We start from the raw sequence: 12603 nt of genomic DNA, 5'->3' as shown, positions 1-12603 counted from the left end.
TCAACACTGACCTAGACAATTCATAAGAGAGACACAAATGACCAATAAACATAGAGAATACCAATTTGACCTAACTAGCAATTAGAGAAATGTAGTAAATTACATACCATTTTTTTGCTGATTAGATTGACAAAGATTAGAAAGAAAATAAAGGGAAATGGCACTCTCATACACCACTGGTGAGTTTGTAAATTGGTGCAATCTTTCTGAAATGCAATTTAGCAATATGAATCAAAAGTCCATAAAGTACATACTCTTTGGGCCAGTAATTTCATAAGACTTTTGTTTCACGGAAATAATCCAATGAGTAAACAGAAATAAACAAAAAGTTAAAAAAAGAGAAAAAATGGAAATAATGGCCAGTATTAGGAAACTAGTGTAATGTCCATAGCATAGATAACATAAAAGAGCCATTTAAAATGATGTTACAGAGTTATCAAGACAAGAAAAGGTTTTCATCATAGAGACTAAGCTAAATAGTAGGTTACAAAACAGTCTGGCCTCATTTTTATTAAAAAAAATATAATACACATAGATTTTGGTATATATATATATGTGTGTATGTGTGTATATATATATACACATACACACATATATATATATACCAAAATCTATGTGTATTATATTTTTTTATATATATATTTTTATATATGTATTTGTGTATATACCAGATGTGTTCTTAGGCAGAATTTTGCTGATAATCTCTAGGCTAGTTTCTTTTCTTTATCTGTACTTTCTAATTTTTCTGTAATGAGTATTATGGCTTACATATTGTTAAAAGATTCTTTGACAAGGCAAAAAATTACACCTCAAATTATCTTTCAAATCCTTTATTGTATACTAAGTGAACTTAAGTGAGAACACATCTGCATTTTTGGTCTAGAAGAGTATCACTGGATACTAGATAGTACCTGATAACAATTTTATCCCAGATACAATGAATATATTGCCAGCTCTGCAGAACTTCCTTTTGCAAAATGAAACATCCCACACTCCATGCAGTTCTGGTAGGGCTGTTCATCTTAGAGCCTCAAATGTGCTACGACAACACGAGTGGACCCATGACCCACAGTGAAGCAGCAAACCATTTATGGTACCCTACTTCCTTCTCTACAATGACTTGTCTAAGCGTGTAGGCCAAGCAGAGTCAACCAAAGCTCCTCCATGGAATTTGAAATATAAATGCTAGAAAAGAAAAGTTCCCTCTCTTCTTCTGAGATAAGCATTATGAGGCCAATGTAGGCTATTATGCCACCATATAGAGCCAAGAGATGGAAAAAGGGAGACAGAGCCCTGACGCCCATCATATTTCCCTGAATCCGGTTGTATTTGAAGCCATAGTACTCCAGACTTTTCAGTTATGCCAATCAACACATTCCACTTTTTGCCTGAAGTGATTCTGAATAGGGTTTCTAACACCTGTAACCATAAGGGACCTAGGATGGCTTGGCTGAGGCAAAACTAACGTTTCACAAAAAACTGTTCTCATAAGAGAAATGCAAAATGAGAAACAGAAACTGAAGATGCAAATATTTGAACGTATGTTTAATAATGCTTCCATAAAACCTGGACAACCTCTTCTATATCTAAGAGTCACTTTTCAGCGGCATGTGACACAATTATCACTCCCCTCTTCTTGAAACACTGTCTTCACTTGGCTTCCACATCATCAGGGTAACGTTCTTTCCTTCCTTTCTGTCCATTCCTTCAGTGTCCTTTGCTGCCTCTCCTCCTCCCCAGTTGTTGGAGATTCCCTGCGTTCAGACCTTGGTCCTTATGTATTCTCTAGCCACGCATGAACTATATAATCTCATGGAATCATACTGCTTTAAAATAATCAATCTAATATGAAATGACTCCAAAATTTTTAGATCCAGCCCCAAGCTTTCCCCTGAGCTCCAGAGTCATTATTGATCATTATATTAACTGCCTGGCCAATATCTCCACCTGGATGTTTTCAGGTCCCTCAACTTTAATATATTCAAAACAATTTTTGAGTTTGCCACAAAATCCTGTACTTCCCCAAGGGTTCCTCTTCTCATTAAACCGCAAAGGCACTTACCCAGTTACACAAGCCAAATGCTGAGCAATCTTTAACTTCTTCCCTGTCCCCAGATCCTAATTACTCAATAAGTCCTGGTGGCTGTCCCTTCAGATACATCCTAGATTCAACCACTTTTCCCCATCTCTAATATCATTACCCCAGCTCAAGTCATCATACTCTGATGTCTGAACTACTGGGACAAGTACCAAATGAGTTCCCCACTTCTACTATGCCCCTCTTCAGTCTGTGCACTCAGCAGCCAGAACAAGCTTTTGAAAATGCTAAGTCAGGACATGAAACCATCCTCAAAACCTTCAAAGCTCCCCACTGACATTTAGAGCACACGCTGCTCACCCCAGTGTTTGAGGCTCCCCATGATCTGGCTCCTCCCACTCTCCCCGGCTTAATTGCTCCGCTCCGTCTTATCAACTGGTCCTTTGCTGCTCTTTGAACAACCACACTTTCTCCTGCCTCTACCTGGAACGCTCTTTCCCCAGATATTCACATGGCTGGCTCCTTCTTCTCGCACTGAGACTGAAGAGCATTCTTCTGCCTAAACATCATTTCCCTAAAGAGGACTCTTCTGAACAACCTCGCTGAAAGAGATCTCCCTCATCGCTGTCACTTTCTCTCCTCTTACCCGGTTTTACTTTTCTTCGTAACAGTTATCGTTACCTGACATTATATATTTACCATCTTCTCTCACTACACTATGAACCCCAAGAAGGTAGGAGCCCGGAACAGCGTCAGACACTTCTATTAGTTGGAGAGAGATGGGGAGGGAGGAGATGAGAATGAGTCGCTCATGGCACTGTAAACTGGTATGAGCCTTCCAGTAAGTACCTTGACAAAACATATTAAAAGTCACAAAAATGTTCTTATCTATTGCAGAATGGCTAGTGAACCTGATTAGATGTTTAGCCTACTTCAGTTCTTTCCCACATGCTTCAGCCCAGTCTGAGGCCGACCTCTCCATGTCCCCAACTCCAGGGAATCAGAAGAGGGTCAGCTCATGACGTAGCCCTTTCCCCCTAGGTTGCTGTAGCAGAAAGAGAAACTGTTTGCATACTCTTTGATTACTTCCAAATATACAAACGAAATAATGGGAGAATAGTTACCACTGGTTCAAATGCTTTGTTACTTTAGGGAAACAACTTTTAATATAGCAAACTGTACATACGGCTAGGAAGATTTAAGGTACATTTTTAAGCCAAAATATACTTGCTAGTTGAATGTTAACCATCTTGTTGCTCAGGATAACTTTTACATTCTCTTTTTTCTAGAGGAGAGAAAATCAAGAAAATATCCTGGAAGAAAATTCCCAATACACAGACTAAAAATTTGCTTCTTCTTTTCCCCAGACAGCACTTAAACGAATATATACAAGAGCCATAGATTAAAGCAGACTACTCTTAATGGATAAAGAAGATGTGGTACATATATACAATGGAATACTACTCAGCCATAAAAAAGAACAAAATTGGGTCATTTGTAGAGACGTGGATGAACCTAGAGACTGTCATACAGAGTAAGTCAGAAAGCGAAAAACAAATATCACATATTAACCCATATATGTGGAATCTAGAAAAATGGTACAGATGGACCGGTTTGCAAGGCAGAAATAGAGACACAGATGTAGAGAACAAACGTATGGACACCAAGGGGGGAAAGCTGGAACTGGGAGATTGGGATTGACATATATACACTAATATGTATAAAACAGATAACTAATGAGAACCCGCTGTATAGCACAGGGAACTCAACACCACTTCGCTGTACAGCAGAAACTAACACAACACTGTAAAACAAATGTATCCCAATGAAAAAAATTTTTAAAAAGCAGACTACTCCTGATAATTTATGCTAAAAAAATTAATTAGATGATAATGAACCAAAGTCTATATCTGCTTATAGCTACTCATGTGTGTTAAAAGCAAGGTCAACAATGGGAAAACAGAGATAAGTAATCGGGGTGTTTTTCTGGTTTTTGGCTGTTTTTTGTTTGTTTGTTTTTGATGCTCTTCTTTAAATGTATAATGGGCAGTATCTGGAACTATCTGTCTGGCTCACAACATCTTTTTAAACAATATGACACTTGCCTCTGGTCACAACTAGCCAGACTACTAGCAGCTATCAGGCTGCAGTAGAGCCAGAGGTCCTTCGCAAGGAGTCTGAAATTAGAGCTGACATAGGCAGACAGGATTTGTCAGGCTGCCTGCCCCCATTTCCTTCACCCCTCTCTCTCTCTCTCTCTCTCTGAATAGGCTGGTACTGTAACAAGTAGATCAAGATGCTGACTGAGAACTCAGGAAGATGATTTGCAGAGAGACAGAGTAATGAAGCCAATGCACAGAAACAAATAGAGATGACAAATGGAAACCAAATACTGCTTCGATTCCTGGTAGATTTCGAGTTTCTGGACCCAGATCTTTCTGAGGACCCACTAAATTCCTACTCTTGAATTCCTTGAGACATCCGGTATCTTTATAATAAATTCCCTTTTTGTTTAAGGTAGCCCAAGCTGGTTTCTGTTACCTGTAATCAAATATTCCAACATAATCTGGGAACAGTAATTATAATAAATTATTTCCCTATATGTTGTAGTATTTCTTTTCTGGCATAATCCTTCACCATGACTGGAAATAAATCCATTGATACAGGGTGATAATAAGAATGTAACTTGAAAGGAAGTAGATTCAGAAATGAGAGCCTTAAGCAAAAGAAAAACAGAAATAACTTCTCCAAAAAAACTAAGTCTAATGTTCCCTCAGGAATCATCTCATGGAGGACAGCAAGCTTCTTCCGAACAACATCTGACTGTACACATTTCCAAGAGTATATCCAAAAGAAAAAATGTGAGCCAAAGAAAACAGTGATTTTTCTCAATAATGCCAAGTAAGTCTCCAGCAAGCACCAAAACAAATTTATCACAGCACACAAAACAGGAGGAGTTGGGGGGGGCGGTGGGAAACTTTCTGGAGATGGCAATTTTGCAGCTGTTGAGATGGAGCAACCTGGCAGCGATTTGCAACGGCCATGAGAGCACGATATTCAACAGTGTTAAAGTTTACTATCTCATTCTTTGCAGGAACAAAAACAGTGATAAACTAATGCCGGTAAACTGAATTTCATTAATCAGAATGGCAAAGAAAATATGCATATGAAAAAGTACAACTCATTTTTTAAATACTTACATTTAAAAATTTACAAATACTTACATTTTTTGCCGTCATGTCAAATTGTATTCAATTTAAAATTCTGTAAAGCCATTAAAAAACAAACAAAAAAACAAAACAAAACAAAAAACTTCGTCTTCAATATTCTTTAAAAGAACATCCTGTTAAAGGGAAAAAAGGGAATAATAATGTAATAATAATAATAATAAGTAGCATTTATGTCATATTTACTATGTGGCATGCATTGTTCTTTAAATTATCTAAATTAACCCTCACAACAACACTGTGAGATATGTACCACTCTAATTGTCATTTTCCAGATAAAAATTGAGATTTAGAGATGTTAAATAATTTGACCAAATCAACTCAGCTAAGAAGTGACAAAGACTGGGCTGTGAAATATTATACCATGCTGTTTTAGATAATCCACTGAAAGCAACACCAGGGTTCTTGGAGAAACAGCCAATTCCAGCACTGGGCAGGTAATGTATAAGATAAACCTAGAACACTGTATTGTACCTCAAGTAAGTATGGGCTCGAAAAATGATGGAGACGTATCAAAAGTATACAGGAGCCAGCTTAAAGGGTCTACAACTTAAAGGGACAACTTAAGCCAGCTTAAAGGGGAAATTAAGCACCTAAGTATATACTGACAGCAACAGACTATAACAGATTCTAAACCCATTAAATAAAATAATAATCCAGGAGTCCATACTGATAGAAACAAATAACGACGAAGAAGGGAAAGCTCTTCTTTGCAATACAATGCCAACTAATATGTATACAGAAATGAAGCAGTTAGAAAACTACCAATTTGTAAACACTGTGATATTAATGGATTAGGCAAGAATCACCAAAAGATGCTAAAACTAGTAGATGAAAGTTGGTGAGCAAAAGGATATTTACATAGTCTTGAAATATTTCCCTACAAAATACCTCTTAATTCAAATTTTACAGTGCAGAAACCTGGCACATACCACTTCACCCAAGTTGATCAAAGCTACCAAATGACAACCAACAATGAGACAAACCAACATCACGCATCTCCTCAAGTGCACTGCAATGGATACAGTATCACTTCTGAGGTATTTCCCAAAATGTATAATCTAAATCTCATCATGAGGCAGCAACTGAGAAATTCAAATTGAGAGACTTCTATGAAATAATGGCCTGAGCTCTTAAAAAAATATTAGTATCATGAAAGACAAAGGAGGCTTAAAGAAACAGTCCAGATTTTAAAAGACTAAAGTCATATGAAAATTAAATTTAATGCGTGATCCCGGACTGGATTCTGAACCACAAAAAATAATTGCTATGAAGACCATTACTGGGGCAATTGGAGAAATCAAAACATGGTCCACAGGCTGGATAACTGTATTGTTTCATTTCTTGCTTTTGATCAGAGGATTGTGCTCTTTTTTTAAGTAAATGTCCTCATTCTTAGAAAAAATATACCAAAATATTTAGTAGTGAAAGGGTATGATAGGAGCTACTTACTTTCAAATGATGAAAAAAATATATAATCTCTATATATGGAGAAAGTGGGAGTGATAAAGCATATGTGGCAAAATGTTGACAATTGGTGAATCTGGGTGAAGGGTACTCAGGAGGTCTCTGCCCTATTTCTGCAACTTTTATTTTAAAATTATTTCTAAATTAAAACTTTTATAAGACATTCAAGGGGAAGGATAAAATAAAATTTCACCTCAAAAAGACCATAAATAATAGGGGCTTAAAGAAATGGAGGCTCCATATGTCCGCCTTCTATGCTAGAATTTGAATCTACAAGTCAAACTGTTGGGGGTTGGGGGGTGGGGAGATGTTTTTACTTTTCAGTAAAGTAATGTAATTTTTCAATGATAAAGAAAACATATATTTAAAAACCCAAGCAAGACCTGAACTACGCCTGTGATTTCTGCTTTCCCACTGTAGCTGCAGATTTGTTCACGTCTGTCATGACCTAATATGAAAATCAAGTTCCTACACTGGAACTGCTTCACATTTATCAGTTATTTATGTCCTCTTCAGTGTTACAAATATGATGTAAATAATGAAGCACAAGTTCCTGACACCCCATTCACCAAACTACCTGACATATTCAAACTAAGGAATTTAAGGCTAAAATGTAAGTATTGCATTTTGAAGATTAATATTTTAAGCAAGTCTGATTTAATAGATCTACATAAAACTCTGTAGCTAACAGATATGAAACATCTCTTTAAGCACAGACCTATAAAATTTGTCCACATACAAAATCACCAACAGAGTAGCAACAAACTTCAGAGACAATATTATGCAGATTATGGTCTCTGACCACAATGAAATTAAATTAGGAGTCATTTTTTTCTAAAGTTGTCTATTTAGAAAATAAAACTATAGCATTGCTCAAACAATCCATGAATTAGAGAAGGAAATTTAAAATGTTTAGAACTGAATGACAATGAAAACAATAATAAAAAAACAGTAAAGTGCAGCTGAAATAGTACTTAGAAGTAAATTTACATTTTTCTTCATTCATTAACTAATCAACTTAAAAGCTTTTTAAAAAGATCAGTGGGAACTCAAAGAAAGAAGAAAAGAAACAAAAGAGTAAGAATTAATGAAATAGGGGGCTTCCCTGATGGTGCAGTGGTTCAGAATCTGCCTGCCAGTGCAGGGGACAAGGGTTCGATTCCTGGTCCGGGAAGATCCCACATGCCGAGGAACAATTAAGCCCGTGTGCCACAACTACTGAAGCCTGCGCTCCACAACAAGAGAAGCCACCTCAATGAGAAGCCCAGGCACCGCAAAGAAGAGTAGCCCCCGCTCACCGCAACTAGAGAAAGCACACACACAGCAACAAAGACCCAATGCAGCCATAAATAAATTAATTTTAAAAAAAGGAATTAATTAAATAGGAGAAAAAATCAAAATAACAACTGGTTCTAAGTGTCCTGCTGAAGTAGACATCTAATAAGCAGCAGTGTAGCAGAGTGAAAAGAGCATGATTTTTTTTTTTAACTTAGGCTCAGTCTGAGCTCTGACACTTATTAGCTGTGTGACCTTGAACAGGTGACTTAACCTCTTTGAGCGTCAGTGTCCTCATTTGAAAAATAGGTATACAGAGTTTTTCAGGGTTATATTAGTGAAACAGGAGGGAAGGGGGTAGGGCACAACCTTTGAAAGAATGACATAGCCCTTGAGGTTACGACATAAAACAGGTTAGAACCAATTAGGTCCAAGAGGGCAGAAGATTCGACTTCCAGGAGACCTTGAGCCTCATTACATGCCCATTGTAATACATTAGCATGTGCTAAGTGACACACCACAGGCACCATGACAGTTCTGAGGCCAACCATAAAAGGCCAAAAAGTGGACAGTGGTGGCCTAATTCCTGGAAATCTCCGTCCCTTCTCCAAGAGAGTTGGAATAATCCTCCCACTCGTTAGCCTATGAAATTACTCAGCCCATAAAAACTAACCACTCCATATTTTGGGGCCTCTTGCCTTCTGAGATGGTCCACACTCTGTCCGTGGAGTGTGTTTCCCCCAGGGCCATTCTCACCTTTTCAGATGGACCACATTCTGTTTACAGAATGTGTATCTCTCTAAATAAATCCACTTCTTACCTATCACTTTGCCTCTCACTAAATTCTTTCTGTGACGAGACATAAAGAACATGAGCTTCATTACATCCTGAGACCAGATGTGTGATCTCAATTAAAAGACAGTGGGTTTAAGTCCCAGTCTGGGTTTTGGCCGGCTTTGAGTCCCAACTCATGGGTTCAAGTCCCAGTCTGGGTTTTGGCTGGGTCTGAGTCCCGAGTCGTGGGTTCAAGTCCCAACACAGGTTTTGGCCGGGTTTGAGTCCCAGCCCATGAGTTCGAGTCCCAGTCTGGATTTTGGCTGGGTTTGAGTCCCGATTTGTGGGTTCAAGTCCCAATCTGGGACTCGAGTCCCATCTGAGTTGTGCTGTTTCATTAGGAGTAAGTTAGATACATTGTGTCAAAGTGAAAGGCAACAGATCACCCAAGCCAGTGTAACAAATGTCCTCCAATTTATAAATACATAAACACTGAACACTCCAAACAGCCAAAAAAAATCAGTTTTAAATATTTTTTAGATGGTCTTATGACCTATTGAAATATAGTTATAACAACAACAACAAAATAAACTCTTTTCTACCCAAAGTACTTGCTAAATTTTAGAAACCTGCTGTATCTACCTAAGGCAGATCCTGTTGCCTACCCAATATCATTTTCCTCTTCCTCCTTAGGAGAAGTTGAAGGTAGCAATATGCCCAACTGAAACTACTACATTGTGTCTCCCCCTCAGATGGGTTGACCATGACATAATTCTAGCCAATGAAATATAAGCAGACCATCAATGGGCTCGGCTACTAGATTCACCTAGTAAATGCCGTTTCCCCCCCTCCCCATTTCTTCATTTCCAGAGTATGGTTGTTAATGGCTAGTGCTCCTTGTTTCCATGCATCTGCTCCCTTATTATACTCAGTGTTCAGTACGGGATTATATTTCCTAAGGGCCAGGCTGTTGAGTGACACTGTTACTCATGCAAACAAGAAGAAATTAACAGGGTGTTACTATTTGAACATACTGTAACAGGAGGCAACCAATAAAAATACTTCGTAGCCACATTAATTGAGCTTAATAAGACAAAACATAATTTTGTTTAGTATTCCCTTTGCATCTTCTCACCAAAGATAAGCATAAACTGCAACCTCTAAATGTTACCTAAATGATAAAAGTCTGAAATAGAGCCAAAGTACATGAATATCTTGAGCACATTTACATTAATATCTCTGTGCCTCAATCTCTTCATCTACAAAATAGTATTAGTACATCTACTTAATTAAATGAGTCAAGACATGGAAAATAATTAGGACACTGCCTAGCAAAAGGTAATCAATGTAAAAGAAAAAAGTGGTTCACTGACTCATGACAAATTAAGGTTTCTTCCTCCAAAATAAATACTTAATTCACATATAGTTGAAGTGATAAATACCACAACATTTAAATGTGGTAAAATGTTACTAAAACATTTAAATGTGGTAAAATGCTATTACATTTAAATCCAAGTTTAAAGCAGAAAAAACAAGTGTTTAACCGTGGTTAAGAAAAACTCATCTAAAATTAACAAGAGTCAGCAATAACTTCATTCATTAATTTATCTATCTATCCAGCATTTACTGAATACCCACTATGGGCAAAACACAAATCCAGGTACTGGAGATCTCCTAGTAGATGACAGAAACAGGAAGCATAAACCTTCAAGTGTAATTTAAATGATATAAAATTACATTAAGATAAATATTATAAAAAGAAATGGGATTGCAACAGACATCTTCAATTAAAAATGAAGAAGTATGCTGTACTGGCTTTGAGTGATAGCCTATAACCTTTTAATTAAAAATATACATTTCTAAGTATTTTTAAAGCTTTTATCTTTCTTTCACATTGTCTTCAATCTAAAATCATTTGCAGTATATGACTTAAATCAAGGGCCTAGAGAGTAAATAAATGCAGCACTGAATGTTTCAAGAAACTGCCATCTTTGGCAGTACTGGTGATTCTCAAAGATAAACCAGTCATGTGCACTGATGCCTTATGTTTCATCCCGACTCAACAATTGTACTGTTCTTTCTGTCACCATGCTCTGCTGTTGGTTAAAAAAATAAGTCAGATTTCTTCTTCCAGCTTCATGAACACATTATGTCAAGCTCAAAAAGTCAATCTTAGTGACCTCACCATCTGCCATGATTTCTTGTCAGACTCAGACAATTCAACTCCCACAGATGGTCTCAAAATGCAAGCCCCTTTCCTTTCCAATCACAACTTAGCAGCTGTGGGCACAAAGCCTTCTAAATTGGTACAACATTAATCAAAATATAAGGAAGAAAGCAAAAATAATTATGAATACATTTACAGAACTAACATCACTTGAATCGGGGTTTGTAGACTTTCTCACACTGCTGAAAAAGATGTTACTAAAAATTAAATTTCAGCAAAGCCAGCATATTTCAATGGAAGGCAATAGTAATTTTAAATACATGCTCACGTTTCGAAGTTTGGAAAATATACACAATAATAAAACAGATAACAAATAGCAGCCATAATCCCACCTCTGAAAGGCAACTATCATAAGTTTTTGACATAACTTTCTTCAGTATTCTCTTTCTGCACTCTAACTTTTGATAAATGGTATTAATTAGAAGATATTTTCATAAAAAGTGACAGTATGTAACTTTTTCTTAGGTGATGAGCGTATCTAAGTGCTTCACCTATATAATCTCATTCAATTCATATCACAACTCTATCAGGTAAATGTTATTACTGTTCACATCTTACAAATGATAAAACTGAGCTTTAGAGAGTTGAAGTAATTTGCCCAGTTAATCAACTGTGTAAAATGGCAATGCCAGAATATGAAGCCAGGATCTTAGACCAGCAGACATGTTCTTAACTACTATGCTAATTTGTAAAATATATTTGCCTTGAGATACAATAAATATATCCTCAAAATAGAACAAAATAGGGCTTCCCTGGTGGCGCAGTGGTTGGGAGTCCGCCTGCCAATGCAGGGGACACGGGTTCGAGCCCTGGTCTGGGAGGATCCCACATGCGGTGGAGCGGCTGGGCCCATGTGCCACAACTACTGAGCCTGCACTGTAGAGCCCGTGAGCCGCAACTACTGAGGCCCACACGCCTAGAGCCCATGCTCTGCAGCGGCAGAGGCCACCGCAATGAGAAGCCCGCACACCGCAACCAAGAGTGGCCCCCGCTAGCCTCAACTGGAGAAAGCCCATGCACAGCAATGAAGACCCAGTGCAGCCAAAAAAATAAATACATAAAATAAATAAGTTCAAACAATAAATAAATAATAAATAAATAAAACAAAATACATAATTACTATTACAATAAATCCATATATAAAAGGATAACTTATTATACCAAAAGAATTATTTTCATATAGTACAAATCATATATCATTGGGTCAGGTTTTTCCCCTTTTTAAAGGTTCTTTATTTAAATTTCAGTATTAAATTTACATTTATTTTTCTGGGTAGGTAGTAAACTTCCTCATTTTTTTACAGCTATATAGTATTCCTTTACATTGTTACACCATAACTTATGTCACTAGTCCCCTACTGATGGACATTTAGATTTCCTACATTTCTACACTGGTGACAGTAATCACAATTTAGTGACTCAATCCTCAATGTCTGATCTGCTCTCTGACCACCGTGCCAGCTCTGTGTTGAACCACTTTCCCATATCCTTCTCTCATCTAGGTCCACTGGCCTTCCCGTCCGTTCTTCAAAGACAGGCTGCTCCTGCCTCAGGGCCTCTGCACCTGCTGTTCTCTCTGCCTGGAGCTTTCCCCA

The 12603-nt window shown here is 37.4% G+C and overlaps 1 protein-coding gene across 7 annotated transcripts in view; it reads right to left on the bottom strand.

Moving 5' to 3' along the window:
• Positions 1-12603, bottom strand: part of TFDP2 (transcription factor Dp-2) — a 173222-nt gene that overhangs the window by 119803 nt on the left and 40816 nt on the right. For 4 of the 7 annotated variants that reach the window (XM_059920180.1, XM_059920182.1, XM_059920183.1 and 1 more), the window contains one exon: positions 5263-5381. The exons of the other annotated variants lie outside the window; for them this stretch is intronic. In XM_059920180.1, the coding sequence (XP_059776163.1) occupies positions 5263-5277 (15 nt within the window). In that variant the 5' untranslated portion in view covers positions 5278-5381. The remainder of the gene's footprint in view (positions 1-5262; positions 5382-12603) is intronic. 7 annotated transcript variants of the gene reach the window in all.

This window comes from Balaenoptera ricei, chromosome 4 (genome assembly GCF_028023285.1).
Source record: "Balaenoptera ricei isolate mBalRic1 chromosome 4, mBalRic1.hap2, whole genome shotgun sequence".
In the NCBI taxonomy this organism is placed as follows: Eukaryota; Metazoa; Chordata; class Mammalia; order Artiodactyla; family Balaenopteridae; genus Balaenoptera; species Balaenoptera ricei.
Note: the sequence above shows the minus strand (reverse complement) of the source record. Positions and strands in the feature narration are given on the sequence as shown.